General features: G+C 51.4%; 1 protein-coding gene and 1 pseudogene across 1 annotated transcript in view; one reads left to right on the top strand and one right to left on the bottom strand.

Annotated features, from left to right (window-relative positions):
* The first annotated feature begins 664 nt into the window (after positions 1 to 664).
* KIF26B (kinesin family member 26B) overlaps positions 665 to 18471 on the top strand; it is a 464521-nt gene continuing 446714 nt past the window's right edge. The window contains exons 1-2 of the mRNA XM_060644891.3: positions 665 to 1626; positions 2481 to 2882. Of these exons, the coding sequence (XP_060500874.3) occupies positions 1564 to 1626; positions 2481 to 2882 (465 nt within the window). The 5' untranslated portion in view covers positions 665 to 1563. The remainder of the gene's footprint in view (positions 1627 to 2480; positions 2883 to 18471) is intronic.
* Positions 9905 to 18471, bottom strand: part of LOC132675311 (large ribosomal subunit protein eL21 pseudogene) — a 40738-nt pseudogene continuing 32171 nt past the window's right edge.

The following is an 18471-nucleotide window of genomic DNA, read 5'->3' as shown; positions in this document are numbered from 1 at the left end:
CCCGGGAAATGAAAAATGACACCCTGGAGCAGCCACGTGTGGAGCCTGGCATATGCCGGTTTCCTGCGCTCCCGCGCGCTGCGCCGGGGGCCGCGGGGGATCGGACAGGGGGCGGTGGCTGGGTGCTCCAGGGGCTCCGCGGGCCCCAGGCGCGGGCGGCAAAGGAAGGAGGGGTGCCGAGGGGACCGAGCGGGGCGCGGCGCGGCGAGGCCAGCCCGCACACACACCCCCCCCTTCCAGGCCCGCGAGGCTCGCGCTGCGCGTGTGCACCGCGGCGAATCCCTCAGTTTCCCCTGCCCTGCGGCGGCCGGCCAGATCCGGGCTCACCTGGGCGGGCCCCGGGCGGCTCGGCACGTCGCAGATTGGGGCGCGCGCGGGCGGAGGTGGGGGGACAAGCCCCCCCCCCCCGGGTCATCCGGCTGCTGTTGGGAGGGTGCCCCCGGGCCGGCCGGGGGTCGGTAGGGCAATCCCAGAAAAGGTTTGCAGGGCAGGTCTAGGAGAACAAAGGGCGGGGGGGGGGGGTGGGGTGGGGAGGAGGACCCGGCATGTTTGCGGACTTGTTTGTGACTCAGTCCCTTTTACACGGCGTTTCAAAGGCAGAACTGCAAGCCTCGCCAGGAAGAGAAAGAACTTGGGGGCGGGGAGGCTCGGCGCATTTCGGTCCAGCCCTCTCGCTCGGCGCTGCCCCTCCGCGCCGGGCTCGCGCGGCGGCGCTTCCTTAAGGGCCCCCGGCCGCGGGCCGCTCTCCAGTAACTTCCCCGCGAGGGGCGAGATTTACGACCCCCGCCCCCCGGCGCGCACCGTCAGGCGGGCGCGCCGCCACATAAAATGGATCCCGGCCGGCGCGGCGGCGGCGGCGGCAGCCAGGCGGCGGGCTCGCGGGCGGCGGGGCGGCCGTTCCCGAGGCTCCGCGCTGCGCCCGGGCGCACACGCGCGCGCTGACCGCGGCGGCGCCCGGGCCACGCCGCGCCGCCTCTCCCAGCCCTCGCGCAACTGTCAGGCCGAGCGGGGCCGGCGGATATTGGCTCCGCGACGCGCCGAGGCTCCTCCCCGAGTCTGGATCTTTATATTTTGGGAGAATTTCTTTGAACTCAGTTACCGAGCCCCGGGAAGGAGACAAGTTCCCACAGCCGGCGCGCCCCGCGGAGGCGCGGCGCGGCGGGGCTCACCCGCCTTCCCCGCGGCGGCGGGTGCCTCATCGCCCCCCACCTCGCTTCCCTCGTGGAGGAAAACGGACTCCCTTGGTTGGGGAGAAATGCCAGGGATCTGGATGTGACCGTGAAAAGAGAACGTGTGACTGGAGGAGGCAGAAGAGGAGGAGGAAAAGCATTATTGGAAGAGAAGAATAAACCAGCCACTCCAACCCGTTCTGCAAATTAGTGCTATTACTTCTGGGGTCCATTGCTTTGATTCTTTCCTTCCCCCCCACCCCAAATTAAGGAACCTTGACTTGAGGGCCAAGAGCCAGCCCCCCGACAACGGGGGGGTACCCTTCTGGGTCGGAAGACCTTTTGGATGTAGTGTTGGTTGAACATTTAGACACTCTCTTCTGCAAAGGCCACCATGAATTCGGTAGCGGGGAATAAAGAGAGGCTTGCGGTCTCCACCAGGGGCAAGAAATACGGGGTAAGTTGCGACGGCTACGATGCGGAGGCGCGTTAGCAGAGCCCCCTCGGCCGGGGTCCCCCTTAACCGGCGCCGTGCGGCCGCGCAGGGCGGCCCCGAGCTCTCCTGCTGCTGCAGAGGCGCCTCCGCCAGGCTGTGCGTGCGCGGAGGCGGGCCCGCCGGCGAGGACGCCCGCACACTAGCCTCACCCTAGGAATTTTCTGTCTTCCCGTTCCTTTCCATCCCCGCACCCCTAACTTTTGCGGCATTCGTGCACTTCCAGGCAGAGTTAAGCCAAATTGTGTGTGTGTGTGTGGGGGGGTGTCCATGAATCCTCAGCCATTCCTCGGGATCATTTCCCTGGAGCCGGGAGAACCTTCCGTTTACCTCCAGGATCCGGAGGGCTGTACCCGGAATGAATAAAAATCCAGAAGCCCCCCACCCCCACCCGCCCCGGGCGTAGCGTCTTCCAGGAACTTGAACGTGGGTTCTTTTGGGGATGGGTGTCGGGTTCGAAAGCGCGGGGGTGCCGACTGTATGGGTTCCCCCAGCAGAAACCATGGAAAGCCCCCGAGCGAGCCCTCTCCAGCCGAGCGGAGGAGGAGTCCGCCGGCGCCCGGGAACCCGCGCAGGGGTACCTGGGGTGGGGGGACCCACTTAAGGACGATTCACGGGGCAGATGGAGGCAGATTCGGCCGGAGGGCTCGGAGCGGTCTCGGGCGCACTCGGCCGGGCCCTCGGGGGCGCGCGGATCTCCGGGCCGGCGCGCGCGGGGCAGGGCGGGGGGAGGTCGCCCCCAGCCCGGCCGGACCCCACCCCGGGGACGCGGGAGCCCGCCGCCCTGCGGCCCCTGACTCTGCACGTCTCCCCCGCAGGTGAATGAAGTGTGCTCGCCCACCAAGCCCGCGGCGCCCTTCTCCCCCGAGAGCTGGTACCGGAAAGCATACGAGGAGTCGCGCGCCGGGAACCGGCCCACCCCCGAGGGCGCGGGTTCTGCGCTCGGCTCGTCGGGGACCCCGTCCCCCGGCTCGGGCACCTCGTCCCCGAGCTCGTTCACAGGCTCCCCGGGCCCCGCCTCCCCGGGCATTGGCACCAGCTCGCCGGGCTCCCTGGGCGGCTCGCCGGGCTTCGGCACGGGCTCCCCGGGCTCGGGCAGCGGCGGCGGCTCCTCCCCCGGCTCGGACCGCGGCGTCTGGTGCGAGAACTGCAACGCCCGCCTGGTGGAGCTGAAGAGGCAGGCGTTGAAGCTGCTGCTCCCGGGGCCCTTCCCGGGCAAGGTGAGCCCGCGCGGGGGCAGGCGGGAGGGCGGCCCCGGGGCCGGGAGGCCGGGCGGACCGCGGTGGGGGGGGGGGGGGACACCCCGCGCCTCTCCCTCGCCAGGGCGTCCGCGGGGCACGGAGCCGGGAGGGGCGCCCGCGGTTTGAGGCCTCTCGCTCCACTGGGTATGCCCCGGGTTACGGGTCCTGCAGCCCTCCGCTCGAGTCCCCTCGCCGTGCTCCCCGCACCCGCCGGGACCTCGAGGCGCCTTCCCCAGAGACCCTGTTCCCGCGTGCCGCCAAGCCTGGCGACGCGGGGTGCGGGGGGAGGGGAGGACAGCCGACCCCGGCTCCTGGGGGGGGTTTCCTCTCTGCAGTCCTCCCCCCACTCTCTCCGGCTCATCGGATCCCTCCCTCCCCCCGCCACCCGTGACCCTCACCAAAAGCCACCCGTGACCCTCACCAAAAGCCCGCGGGAGTGGTAAAAGCAAGCCGGTATTTAGGGGTCGGCGTTCCCCACTGTTGATCGTGGGCCCCTAGTTCCCAGGATCACGGAAACAGAAACACACCCTCGAAGGCCAGTTTTTGCCCCCTCGCTTTCCGCGAGTCGGCCCGAGGAAGGTGAAGGGGCGGGGGCGCCTGGGAACCCGGCCGCCTCCAGGCCCGCCCCTGCCGCGAGCAAGTTGTCCCCTCCATGGCAACGCAGTGGCGTGGTGCGCGCAGGAGCCCCCGGAGTGCAACACAATGCGATTGTGTTTGCACTGTTGGGTCCAAGTACTATCAAATGATAATATTTACTCTTCCGCTTCAAAGAGTTTTTATCAGTGGTTGGAGAGCACTGTCGAGAAAACAGTGACTAGCTGTGGGGATTTCTGACACTGCCCAGTGGCGTTTTCTGATGTGCATTTCTGGGACTTTGGAAACGAACTACCGTGATTTCGAGTGGTGGAAGTTTAGCGGCAACTCCATCTGCCTGCCTCATTGTTTTCATACGCAAGGGTTAAATTAAGTTAAGCAAATACCCACAGAAGTTGTAAAATTTTACATGTGGAAAATTACCACCAAGAGAATTGGTTTTATGAATCCCGCATTCATCTCAAGAATAATTAACCTGTGGATTGTTGTCAGTATGCCATTTTTTTTTTTTTTTTTTTTTTTTTTGTATCTTGGTAATAAATCTGGCCAGGCACCCTGCGAACAAATCTCAGGAAATCTGAAAGCGGATTTTATACTTGCATTCTGTATCCTCCAATTTAACACTACTTGGTCACTCACAGGTTTATTTATTTGCTCTTTTGATCATTTATCAATAGTCCCTGATTTCCTGCCACATTCAAGGCACTGTGTTAGCAAGGCCCTGAATAACAGGTACCTACAGCCCTTGTCCACATGGAGTTTGCGTTCTAACGGATGATACATTCAACCACGAAATGCACAATTCAGAATTTATTTCCATTTGCGGTGAGTGCCGCAAAGGAAGAGCGTGGGGCGCTGTGAGATGGTCCAACCGGACTAGACCATCTGATGCATTTTGAAAAACCTCGGTTCTCCAAGGTATCATCCTATATTTGGCAATCCTAGTAAGTTACAGTCTACCGAAGTATTCTAGAACATTCTTGAGGACCTGTTCTTACAATAGTTGTTTATGGTGTTGTTTGAGTGCTCGTGTGTGCAAAGGTAAATCCAAATAGACCCTTTCTATAAATATGGAGGAAGGGAAGGAAATCAGTAGGGAGGAGAAACATGTTGAAATTCAAATGTATCCCTCACGTTTTGTGGAGTCATGTGACAAAGTCGAGTTTTGGTTTCGTTGAGGCACCTGGAAAATTCATTCCCAGGGTTACCAGAGGCAGTTCAATATATTTGTCAATTTTATTTACCTGATGAAATGAAAGTGATCCTGGGGAACTGATCATTGGATTTCCTGAATCTCAGTGTTCTGTGCCACCTTATGGTGACCCAGGCATGTCTGAGGAAGAGCGGTCAATCACGGGGAGAGTCACACAGGATCACTGTAAGGCACACATCAATATCATACAATGCCACTGTTGCCTGGAGTTTCGTATGTGACATAGTGCGGTGAAACATGCCGTTTGGTACAGGGGATGTGCAAGACTTAGCCAGAAACCACAGCGATCTAGATTGCCTTATTTTTTTTAAATTTTTTAAAATCTTTATTTGAGAGAGACAGAGAAAAAGTGCGAGCGGGGTTGGAACAGAGGGAGAGGGAGACACATTCTGAAGCAGGCTCCAGGCGTGGGGTTGGAACTCAGGAACTGTGAGATCATGACCTGAGCTGAAGTCGGATGTTCAACCGACTGAGCCACCCAGGCGCCCCTGGACTGCTTCATTGTTAATCATGAGGTATAGGGCCTCAATTTGTTGGCCTAAACGATAAATTTAGTTCTATTTTTCTTTTTTAAGCATTGGTACCCTCATATTAGGTACAATTTCCATTGTGCTGTTTAAGTTGCAATGTTTTAAGTAGCCCTCAGGTACCAAAAGAGCTAAGTTTCATTGCACCAAGAGATGTCATTGTGACTCCAACGTGCAATTTGCCCTGGAGAGTAAGAGTCTAGAAGATAAAGGCATGTTTTTGAGAGATAATTAGCAAAAATCATCATGGTAATTAAGTTGCTTAACTGTATTTGGAAAATATTTTCTTGATAAGAATACTAAACTCTACTAAGTGGTATTAAAAGTCTCCTCAGTGGCTGTTTAAAAATCAGAGGGAGAAGAGCACATTCAGGAACCTTACTGTTTTAGGACGGATTTGGATTTAGTTCTTTCTCCACCACTGATTCATTTTGTGACATCGAGTAAATCCGTTTGTGTCTGTGTTTTATTTTATTAAAAAATTTTTTTTATATGTTTGTTTATTGTTGAGAGACCGAGAGAGACAGAGCATTGGCATGGGAGGGCAAGTGAGAGGGGGAGACACAGAATCCGAAGCAGGCTCCAGGCTCTGAGCCATCAGCACAGAACCCGATGCGGGGCTCGAACTCACAAACCGTGAGATCATGACCTGAGCCGAAGTCGGACGCTCAACCGACTGAGCCACCCAGGCGCCCCCATTTTTGTCCGTATTTTAAACTTTCCTTGGAGAAAGACGTGAGGGTTGATGATTGTCACTTAGCCAAGATACCGTTAGATTTAGGGTTGACATATTTAGGGATTTTCGCACGAAACGTTTTCCACTTTCGTTTGCTGGTTTCGTGAGTATATTCTCCAAATATCCTCCAGCTGTGTGGGTTCTCACCCTGTGCCCACTGGTAGGTAGCAAGCCCTACTGAATCCCCCCAGTTTTGTGCCCGGGACAGTTGGTTAAGGAGGGGAGGTAAGGTGCCGGCGAGCCCATCGGGGGTCTCTGGCTGGCCCCACAAGTTTGACAGTGGCTCTGGTGGCCTGAGGAGTGACCACCGTATTCTGGGTATTCTTAGGAGTCACGTGGCCATGAGGGAACAAGGCTCCGTGGCACCAGGTACCACGATTTGGAGATTTCTAGCTCAGGTAACTGGGTGGGTGGGGTTGGTGTTCACCGAGGTAGGAACAGGAGGAGGGGCCGATTCGGGTGGAGCTCAAAGAGAGCGGTGATAACAGGTTTGGTTTTCCATGCACCGAGTTTGAGGTTTCTGGAAAGAGACAGAGTAGAGGCCGGTGTAGGACTGAAGGGGACTCTGGCGTGTAGAAACGGCAACCGTGAGCTCCAGCCACCGTTCGCGACGCTCTGGGTTTGTCCTTTCAAATAACGACTTACCTGGCTGAGCAAAGATTTGTGCCCGGTGACAGACCGTAAAACATTTGGATTGACTTTTATTACTTCAGTCAGTAAAAAAAAAAAAAAAAAAAAAAAAAAAGTACTTCCTGGGTTTATATCATGTCTTTTCCAGGGCTGGGAAGCAGAAGTGGTCCGATAAAACAGAACGTAGATGTGCAAAGCTACAGATTTGTTGGGATTGTCAGTATAAACAGTCCTTTTGCGCGTCGTAGTGTTCCAGTGAGCAAATATAAAGCCATTTTGTATCTACTGTCTTTCCTGTTTTACACACAGTCGAGGCACCACGCAGAAATAGGGGCCAAGAAATGAATCTCCCATTTTGGGGCTATCCTAGATCGTTCTGATAACGGGGACAGAACTTTTGAATTGACAGTGGAAACCCTAAGAAACATCAGCCCCAAAGAATTCCCTGGAGTAAGCAGAAATGTTCCAGGTTGGCAAAAGGGTATCAGACATCTGTTCATTTCCATATCAATACAAGGAAATCTTTTATGTAAAAAAAAAGGTCCAGAATCACATTCCTATCTGATTTTTTTTTTTTTTTTTCTCAGCCAAGTATTCTGGGTCCATTTAGGCCCCAGAAATATCAGGAAGATTAGCCAGACACACTGAGAAGGGTGGCCAGGAATCACAGAGATGAAAGAAAGGAATGTGTCATAGGGGTTTAAAAACACCAAACGTAGACTCTAAATAGCCAGAGCCCAAGGAAGTCTAGACTTGGGGAATATGTGTGTGTGTGTTTTCCTAGCTCCAAAACGGGTACGAAAAAACTATTTAAAAGTTCCTCCAGAAGCCGTGGTATGATTCTTTAGAAATAGATACGGAACGTATTACATTTTAAACACGTACGAATTCTGAGAGCTGTGTATCTGAAATCTTTTAAGAACACGTGGCTCTTTTCAGAAAATGTTATTTGAGTCTTTTCCACTTGAGAAATATTTTAGATACGAGATCAGCTAATAGATAACATCACTGATGAAAAAGTCCTGTAGCATTTATCATTAAAACGTGTCTGAGACATTTTAGGGATTCTGAAAACATTCCCAGTAGAGACACGTGAACGGTGATCTCTTCCTTAAGGCTTAGCAAGCTATGGAATAATGGCATTTCATTCTACCAGCCTTTTAATTGTGAACCAACACGGTCAGTTTTTATAGTGACTTAATTCACTTTGTAAAAACCCCTGGGCTGTAGTAATTTCTTCCACACTCACTGCACGTAGGATTATTGCATTAGAAATGTGATTTTTAAATGGCTGAGGCTAGTAATTTGTCAGCATTTGGAAGGATCAAGTCAATAAACTTGAGGCAACATCAGTTGCTCTCTGGCATATCACAGATTGTGTCATTCATTGGCTGATGCTAATGGTGATGCTTACTGTCCTTAGCGTGTGCTGGGCGCTCTACTCCGATATACCCCTCCCCCACGTCCACCTACCAAATCTATAGCAAAACAAAGATGAACCCGATTTCCTTACCCCGGAAGTCCAAGTGATCCACGTGGTTCAGATCACAAACCGAAGCATGAGTAAAGATGCCAGGAATGGAGAAATCCAAGGACGCTCCCCCCCCCCCCCAAATCCCTTGGGTTTTTGTTGGTTCAACTGCCCGAGTGGGAGACACACCCCCCCCTCCCCCCCGCCTGGAGATTATTTTCATTCGTTATTTATTATTGTGATTATTTTTCCCGGGCTCCCAGATGGTAACATCGCTTTTAGGCTCTGGGGGCAGCGGGTGGTGGGAAAAATACGTGGGGCTGTGGGGATTCGGAGCTGCGTAATTTTCTTGGCTGGAGTGTACCGCAGGGGGACAAAGGACTTCCTCATATTCATAACCGTTCAGTTGAGACTGTTGCCTGTCCCTTCTGAGAACACCCGGTTGGAGGGCCCTGCACTGACCTTCTGGGAGGAAGAGCCCTTCAGGGGGACGTCTCCGCACCACCTCAGTAAGGCTGCCAGAGTTCAAGTCTGTCCCGTCCCGGCAAAGATTGCAAGTTGGCTGGCGTCTGTCAGGGTTCACGGTCTCTTTTCAGGGATACAAACCGCTTTCCTTTTTACTATCTTGAGTCACAGGCTGACCATAGCATCTTTTCTTTAACCACCCCCCCTCCTTTTTTTTTTTTGTTTTTTTTTGTTTTTTAAGCCTCCTGTATCGTCTTCCTGTGGCAAAGCAGCCCTGTTCAGATGGGTTCCCACTGACCTTTGATACTTAACTTAGACCAGTCAGAGATCTCTTAAAGTGCATTTACGAAGGTGCCCGAGGACCTGGAATAAACCCGTATCCCTAAGTTACTTAAAAAATGTTGATCAAAATAGTAAATCAGTCTGTATCTGTCATTCTGCTTACCCACCGCCTGTGGGATGCTCCGGGACCCATCTGAGAAAGTTGGATGCCAAGTTCATGGTTACAAAGGCTGTCTGTCTGTCCAGCACATCCAGCTTTCAGAGGAATCTGCCTTTGTTTTTGTTGAGGGTTTGTATGCTTTCCTTTTTAAAATTTAGATACCAGATCCACTGGGAGGTTACTTCGGTGTATAATGGAAGGTATAGATCAATTTTATCTTTTTCTAAATGTCTATCCAGTTGTCAGCAGACCCTTTATTAAAACATCCATCTTCCACCCACTGATCTGAGACACCGTCATTGTCATAAAACAAATTTTCAGTTGCACTTGGTCTGTTTATGGACCTTCTGCAATGTTCTGTTTATCTGGTTCTTCGTGTGCCAGTTCCGCACTCTTTTAAATATAGAATCTTTGTAGTAAGTTTTAATATTTGGTAGGGCTTGCCCTCCCTCTCCCAAATAGTGCCTTTCCTTTCTGGGAGTTTCCTGGTTACTCCTCATGTTTTCCTGTATGAACTTTATTTTTTTTTAATTTTTAAAAAATGTTTATTTGTTTTTGTGGGGGGTGGGGAGAGAGAGCGAGCAGGCGTGCACAAGCTGGGGAGGGGCAGAGAGAGAGAGGGAGACACAGAATCCGAAGCAGCCTCCGGGCTCTGAGCTGTGAGGACAGAGCCTGACGCGGGGCTCGAACTCACGAACCGTGAGCTTAATGACCTGAGCTGAAGTTAGACGTTTAACCAACTGAACCACCCAGGTCCCCCCCACCCCCCATATGAACTTTAAAATCAGCTTGCCTAACTCCAGAAAAATATTTATTTTAATTGGGACCATGCTAAGTTTATATGTTAACCTGGGGGGTATTTGGTATCTTTTTTTTTTTTTTTTTTTACAGTCTTGGAGTCTTTTATTTTTTTTTTTTTACACTTATGCCATGAATCCATAGGGAATGGGTTCCAACAGCTCAGGCTCCTTCCCGGTGGTTCTCACAAAGTGTGCTTCTCTGGGTGGGGCAGGGTGGCACTTCAGCTGAACCCAAGTACCTTTCTCCTTGGCTTCCTTCTGTCTCTGATCATTTTCCTTCACACGCTTCAGGAACCTATCTCGGCCCCTTGAATGCTTAATGTGCTCAATACGTACATTAATTCTCTTAGCGAGAATCTTGCCCCTCACTTGTTTGTTTCCAACAGTGACAACAGCATGCCGGGTGACGTCGTAGACTCTTCCAGTTTTGCCTTGGTGACATTTGTGGGGCATTCCTTTTTCAACAGTGCCCATTCCCTTGATGTCCACAGTATCGCCTTTCTTGTAGATTCGCATGTATGTTGCCAAAGGAACAACTCCATGTTTTCTAAAAGGCCTAGAGAACATCTAGCGGGTACCTCTCCTCTTTCCCTTTGTGTTGGTCGTTTTGGCGAATTGCCAGAAGATGGCAGTTCTGGCCGAAAGGTAGTATTTGGTATCTTTATGATGTTGAATCTTTCCCAAGAACAGGAAGTGTCATTCCATTTGAACAAGTCTACTTTTCAGCAATTTAATTAGTCAGTCAATTAATTAATTAAGAGGGGGGGCGGGGCAGAGGGAGAGGGAGAAAACTTAAGCAGATTCCATGCTCAGTGCAGAGCCCGGCGCGGGGCTCGATCCCGTGACCCTGGGCTCATGACCTGAGCTGAAATCAAGAGTTAGGCGCACAGTCTACTGAGCCACTCCGGTGCCCCACTTTTCAGCAATTTTTAAAGGTTTTTTTTCTCCTGTAGACTTTGTGCATTTCTTGTTAAATTTGCCCTTAGATATTATATCTTTTATTGCTGTTACAAACGAACATCTTCTCTTCTAATTGAGGCTTGTTTATGTATAAGCAGGATATTGATTTATATGTTAACTTTATGTCCTGTTGCTTTATTAAACTCTTTAGATGTGTTTCTCAGTTTTTAAAACTGGTATTCTTGGGTTTTTGAAAGCATTTATCTTACAAAAGTAGAGATATCGTTAGTGTTTTCCTTTGCTGTTTTTATCCCTTTAATGGTTGTCTGTTCTTTGTTACATTGATTCACGCCCCCAGTACAGTATTCAGTGGTAGCAGATACGGTGGGAATGTGTATGGTTTTTCCCATGAAGATACTGGCTTTTGTTTTATTTTAGTTTTTTAAACTGAAAAATTTAATTTTTTAATGTTTATTTATTTGGGGGGAGAGAGAGAGAGAGAGAGAGAGAGAGAGAGAGAATGAGTGAGGGAGGGACAGAGAGAGAGGGAGACAGAGAATCCAGGCAGGCTCCATCCTGTCATCGCAGAACCCAACACAAGAGTCAGACGCTTAACCGACTGAGCTACCCAGGCACCTTCCCCCCTTTTTAAAAATGTTTATTTATTTATCTTGAGAGAGAGAGAGATGTTGGCTTTTGAACTAAGGTGTACGTATAGTTTTACAAATTAAGGAAGTACCCCATTCTTATTTGATTTAGGAATGGGCCCTATGTTTTGCCAAATGTGTTTTCAGGCTTTAGGGAGGTTGATCATATGATTTTTCTCCTTCAATCTATTTTTTTTAATCAAAAGTTAAAAAAAAATTACTTTTGAGAGAGAGTGAGAGACAGAGAGTATAGGTGGGGATAGGGTTTTTGTTATTGTGGGTCTGATTTTTGAGAAAGGTTGTGGATAACAAAACTGCTTTGGGCTCTGTGGAGCTTGAAGCGGGATGCTCCCATGGGTCCCAGGAGCATTCAGAGCTAGAGACGTGAGTCTGGGAGATGTTGGCTCGGGGAGGGTGGTGGGATCCCCAGAGGATGAGCTCTCCCTGGAGGATGTTAGAACACAGAGCTGTGGGACCCACGGACATTGAAGGCACAGACAGCCTGAGGAGCCGGGAAGAGAAATCAAGGAGAGGCCAGAAGAAGGGGAGGAAAATAGGAGACAGTGGATTCCTGGAAACAGAGAGGAGGTAGGAGTAGGGTGGTAAAGGCCAGATGCCTTGCAGAGATCGAGGAGGTAAGGACTGAGGTTTCCCTTGATTTAGCAACTAGGAGGCGGCTGGGAATCTTTGTTAGAAGAGTTTCTGGTGCCTGGAGAGAAGCAGGCAATGACGTTGTGTCCAGGAGTGGATGGAGGGGTGAGGGCAGTTGAGGTAGCATTTGAGTTGTTGACAACACTAAGAGGTTAAGAGAGATCGATTTTTGAGGCGCTTAAGAAACTGACGTTAAAAGTGAAGATCTGGGGTCAGCAAACTTGGGTGGAAAATCAGATTACATCACTGTGTGACCTTGAGCACAGCCTTTCTGAGCTTGGTTGTTCTTCGTCCATACAATGGCAGCAATGATAGGACCCCCACCAGGGTCGTTGTGAGGGCCAGTGAAATGTGCGAGGTGATATTCAACCATCGCTTTGTTTTCGTTCCAATGACTTTGTCCAGGAAGGTGAATATTATGCAAGGCCCCCCTCTCTCTCTTCCCTCCCTCTGTTCCTTCCTTCCTTCCTTCCTTCCTTCCTTCCTGCCTTCCTGCCTTCCTGCCTTCCTCCCTCCCTCCCTCCCTCCCTTCCTCCCTTCCTTCCTCTCTCTCTTCATTTTGCCAGTGTCTGACAGCAAAAACGAGAAAGCAGCGGTCAGAGAAAGTGGAACCATTCAGCGCCTCTCCTTTTCCATTTCCTCACCTCCACGTGAACAAAGCACTTAATGCATTCCCCTCTGGGTGACTCCACAGAAAATTTGGGGGTGCTCAGTGGACCAAAATCGCCACTGCTTTTAGTTGAGATGGCCTGAATAGGGGTGGAGATTCCTTGTCACGGATGGAAATCCCTGCCTTAAGCCCCGCCCCTGAGGAGGCCCCCCCCCCCCCCCCCCCCCCCCCAGGGAGCATCGAAAACCTAGTAGTTAGCACTTCTGCCCAGGAACGAAGGAGAGCCTGGCTCCCCCCTCACCCCCCCACCCGGATCTGGGCAGCACCAGGAATTTGGGCTTATCTGCCTTCCCATCCAGCTTTATCTTTCTCAGACAGTTTTCTTTGCAGTTATGCTTTGCTGATCCTATCGCATCGATTCCGACCAGACCTCTCGGAGAAGTCTGGAAATAGAGACACCCTCCCCCACCAAGCGGTATTTCCTGCACACATCTCAGCTGGCAGAGGGTTCTTGTAAACTCTTACCCAGGAAGGGTCGATATTCCTGTGCTGCTACGTGGGCTAACGTATCAGAAGGCTCTGGGGTAGAGTGAATTCTTTTGATAAGCAGAACCATATCTAAGTATATCTTAAGTGTAATAGACCACGTTGTACCTCTGAGGGGCTATTTTGATTCGTGGTTTCTGCTTAATGGAGTTTAAGTTCAATATTTTGCCAGCCACACAAAGTTTTTGGAAAAAGGCTTAGCTGTCAACCCACAGCATGGTTTAAAAACCTTTGATAGTCCTTATGCACAAAATGTCTTTATTTTTAAACCGTGAGCTGCAAATAATAAGTTAAAAATCTACTCTGCCACCACAGAAGTGACAAAATGTGGACTTTCATTACTTCTTTATCTCATCTGAGTGATGTCTGAGACTTACAATTGCTAATTCAGGACTTCCCCCCCACCCGAAGTTAACATAGGAACTTAAAGAGCTGAGATTTTCCTCGGGTATGATTCCATTTTTTTTTTAATTAGCAGTGATAAGCGGCTACACTTCCCGGGGAAAAAATACCGTCTTATTTATAGTGGTCGCTTTCCTTGGGGTTGGAATTCACTGTTCTCTACGCCCTGCTCCACCTAAATGGTGGTTTCACGCAGCCACAGGAGACTTACTTATTAACTGAGTAAGACACCAATAACAACAACCCTCAACTGTTGAGCTCTCTAACCAAGCGGCTACACAGAAATTAAACAGCTGAATCCAGGCAAACAGCTAGCAACCACCATTGTCTAAGAAAAATAATCGGCCTCCTGGCTCAGTTGTGTGTCTTTCCAGAGAGGGACGTCCTGGTCCTGAGCGTGGCAGCTGACAGTGACCTGGGGTGCCCTCCCTGCTGCCCCAGTGGTGAGCGGGAGTGTCACATCTCTGCCAAGCCAGGCAGCATGGCGATGGGGCCAAGGGGTGGACGGGAGAAGGACGGAAAGGGGAGGAATAAGATAAGGGGACGAGGAGGAGGAAGGACGAGAGGGGGCGAGAGAAGCAGCAAAATAAAGGGCTGGTGGTTGGTAAGCATCTCAGGTTGACTATAGTCCCAGATTGTTTTTTTTTTTTTATTAAAAAAAGTTTTTTTTATACATTTATTTATTTTTGATAGAGCACAAGCAGGGGAGCAGCAGAGAGGGAAGGAGACACAGAATCCGAAGCAGGCTCCAGGCTCTGAGCTGTCAGCACAGAGCCCATCGCGGGGCTTGAACTCACAAACCGTGAGATCGTGACCTGAGCTGGAGTCGGCTGCTTAACCGACTGAGCCACCCAGGTGTCTCCAATCCCAGATGTTTAGAGGAGAGAGGACCGTCCTTAGACAAGGGGACAGAGATGCAATCTTGTCTCCAGCACTAATTAGCACGGTGATCTTGGGCCAGCCGGCCAGCCAGCCGGTGCTTCATTTGTAAACCAAGAGGGCCGGAGTCGGTGGCCTCTGCGGGTCCCTGTGAAGCCGGAGAGGAGCCCCGACACTGTGAGCCCGGTCCTTGCTCCCAGAGTCCAGACGGATAAGCTTGGCAAGGCTCTCGATGGATTTCGGGCTGAACCAGGAGCCTGGAGCTGTTCTGTGGGCGGCCCCGTTTGTGGGCCTCCCACCCTCGGCCGGCCAGGCCTGTCCTCCTCGTTCGCCCGTCCAGACAGAGGTGCTCAGCACCGCCATCCCCGAACTGTCTATGTCTGGAGTTCGGGTCATCAGCCGACGGACAAGACTCTTCCTGTTTCTTCAAAACGCTGTTTACTTTATTGTCTTCTGTGTTTGTATGCAGAAATAAACTTGGGCAGACAGAAGGACAATAGGTTTTATAAGAGCACTTTGGTAAGGAACGTTTGAGAAAAAATATCGCCTTAGGTATAAAGACTGCTTATAGTTGTTGGGTTTTTGTTGTTGTTGTTTTTTTTTTTTTTTGCTTGTAGTTTTACAGGAAAAAAATCTGCCGTCCTGATTAGGATTTAGAAATAAATTTTTAAAAATTAATTAATTTATTTAGAGAGGGAGAGAGAAAGAGAATCCCAAGCAGGCTTCGCGCTGTCAGCGCGGAGCCCGATGTGGGGCTCGAACCCACGAACCGTGAGCTCATGACCTGAGCAGAAACCAAGAGTCAGACCCTTAACCCGCTGAGCCACCCAGGCGCCCCAGGGTTTAGAAATAATTTGCGGGGAGTTCATCTTGGGTGGCAGTATAGGGACATCCGAACTCCAGACATTTTATTTGTCCTTCTTTTAAAAAAATTCTACCTCTAGATTTTTTTTTCTGAAACCTTTTCGCCCTCTTTGATTTCTCCTTCTTCCCTTTGCTCTTACGGGCACCTAGCCGGGGCCATACTTGTTGAGACCAGTATTCACGCCCCCCCATGCCGTGTGCACGACTCAGGTGTGACAGACCTGCAGTGTGGCAGCGTGGTCTCTGTGGGAGGCAGCGGGTCGCCACGGGCCGAGTCCACAAGATCCGTTCGTTTTTGATCCATTTCGTTTTCCTTCCGGAACCACTCACCCAGCTTGTCCTTAAAGTGTCTGCTTGCTGTGAACCGTTCCCCGAACTCCTGTTTCGACTAGAATCACTTTGCATCGTAGTCTGAACGCAGCTCAGGGAGCATGGCTGTTAGGAGCCCAGCTTCGCGTGGACTTGAGCTGCGCTAGAACTTCGGTGCAGGGACAGTGGAGAGCAGGGACAGAGCAGGGACAGAGCACCCCTCGTCCCTTCTCGTTCTTGCACTGGGCGCGGGTGCGCGTGTGCATGTGGATCGTGCTTCCCGATACCGTAGCCTTTGTTTTGCCTCCGGTTCTTGTCCCCCGGAACTTGCCCGGGTTCCTATTTGTGAAATTCCCCAGGAGCTTTTCTACCCTCCCGGGCTGTGCGTGTGCGCACTGCGCGGGGGCCGCGAAGGGAGCATCCGGGCTGGTAACGCGGTGGACATCCTGTCTCAGGTTTCAGACGTTGTCAGGCCCAAGCTTTTATGGGAGGTCAAGGCAGCTAATAAAGCGGTCTGTGCGATTAAAAGGGCATCGAGCAGGGAGGGATGGCAGACCGTCGCGGCAGCCGGCGGGCGCAGGCAGGGCTGACAGCTGCGAGCCCGCTAATGATGGCTTTACGAGCATTTTTGCAGCCAGGGTGGTAAATGCAATACAAAGACCTGGTTTTAATATGCCCAGTCAAGCTCTCTGCTTCCCACTCGGGGAAGGGAGTTGCTGGCTGTGGGCTTTTTTGCGGCCGTAGTTGGTGCTAATTCACTTTTCTGTGGAGTGTTCCTTGTTATTAGTGATTCTCTGTAATGGCCCTTTTCGGTGGGCGGGAGGAGATAACAGAGTGATGGAGAGGTTTAGGGGGCTGCCGAGGGTCACCCAGAAAAACCTCGGGCTCCTGACGCTCCATCAGGCTCGAATAGGATTTACGTATGCGGCGGTTTTGACCGTGTGGATCTCCCGGACTCTGAGCCCTGGAGCAGAGTCATCTGAGGTTTGGTACCTGTGCACCCAGTAGGCAGTCTTTTTCTTTCTTTCTTTTTTTTTTTTTTTGAATATGTGAATTCTCTGAGGACTTCTGGATTTTTTGGGAAAAAAAAATCTCCTTTCCACTTCTGTGTTACGGTGACGTCACGGGGGACGAGGGAGGAGGCCGACAGAGGAGGGGGATGCTGGTGGGGTGCGGCGAGGAGGGCCGTGATGCCTTCCCACTGACGTGGCCTCCTGTTCTAGAGGGCGGCAGTCCACAGGATGAAATGGGAGAGCGGCTCATTCACCCGTGTGGGTCCTGGCCTAGGTGTTTATGGATTGGTTGGTTTAGAGGTCCTTGAGTTTCTTGCGGGTTGAGATGCCCTCGTTCTGGCTCGATGTCCCCTGGTTGTATTCACTTCTGGTCTTGCAGAATAACGGAACGTGGGAATGCTCCCTGGATGCTTAGGGTGGTCCCAGTTTTCCAGGGAGGAAACTCACCTTCACTGGACAGAACTAAGCTGAGAGGCCCATGTCCTCAGACACCAGCCCCCCGGGTTTCATTTCTCCCTTCATCTGATCGTGGATTTGTACAGTTGAGGCTGTGCTGCCACCGTTATTTGGTGAGATGGTGACACACAGTCACGTCCAGGCTGGAGAAGCCCTTTCCCTTCAAGGCTTGGAACAGCCACAGTTCAGAGGGGAGAAATGCCATAGGCTGGTTTCAGGTCCTTCGGGGTATAGTCGCAGAGAAGTGAGATGGTTTTTTCCAAAGGCATGAATGGGGTCATGCTGGTTCTGAACAGAAACAGTAGTGTTCACCGCTCCATGTTAAGTCATTTTAGAAGGATCACGAACTTCCCAGAGCTTCTTTGTCGCCCTCACGCACGGCGACATTCAATATACTATGTCAGATTAAATGAACGCTGTTAATTTTTAATGTTATATGTCACCTCTACTCCTGGAGACGTTGGAATATCTTTTGGAGTCATTAGCATTTTGTAATCATAGAACAATAGCACAGAAGGAGGCTTAGAGGTGATGTGGCGTTGGGTGGCTTTTGTTAGGAAAAGCCAGGTTCCTGCAGCCAGACCACGGGGCTTTGAATCTTTGCCGTGTCGTTTGCCCGCTCAGTGGACTTGGAGAGGCACGTTCCTGCTTTCCCCTCAGTTTCCTGGCGTGAACAGGAATAACTGCTTCACAGGCATGTTCTGTCTGGCACATGGTAGGCGTTCATTAAATATTAGCATCCAAACTGCCATTTTCTAATTTTTAGAAAAAAAATTTAAATTTATTTTTTGAGACAGAGAGACAGAGCATGAGCAGGGAAGGGGCAGAGAGAGAGGGAGACACAGAATCCGAAGCAGGCTCCAGGCTCCAGGCTCCGAGCTGTCAGCACAGAGCCTGACGTGGGGCCCGAACCCACGAACTGTGCGATCATGACCTGAGGCCAAGTCGGACGCTTAACCGACTGAGCCACCCAGGCACCTTAAACTGTCATTTTCTAGAAGAGACAAGTAAAACTTACATCTCTAGATGGGGGGGGGGCCTCCTGACCCCAGGGTTCATTGCACACAATTAACATCCAGGGTGTTTATTTTCCATTCTGTCGTTAGCCACGTCTGTCCATCTCTCCGTTCATCTGTCTGGTCTGGCCAACATTTCTTTGGCCGTGACTGTATAGGTGTGTGGTCCCCGGATTTGGTGCCGGGACAGGAAGGTGGTGAAGACAGAGCCCTGCCTTTGAGCCTCACAGCCCGGGGATGGGGGGTCGCTGCGCTGACTGCTGCCATGTCTCTTCCACGGCATCCCTGGCGGAGATGACATGGCTGGCTGTGGAGTGGGATGGAATGGTTTCCAGGAGAGGTGACGCTCGCCTGGATGAGTAGGAACTAGTGGGCGAAGGCTGAAGGAGGCAAGGTC

The sequence above is a fragment of the Panthera onca genome, chromosome F1, assembly GCF_046562875.1.
Source record: "Panthera onca isolate mPanOnc1 chromosome F1, mPanOnc1 haplotype 2, whole genome shotgun sequence".
Classification (NCBI taxonomy): domain Eukaryota; kingdom Metazoa; phylum Chordata; class Mammalia; order Carnivora; family Felidae; genus Panthera; species Panthera onca.
This window is presented reverse-complemented; position numbering and strand designations above follow the sequence as displayed.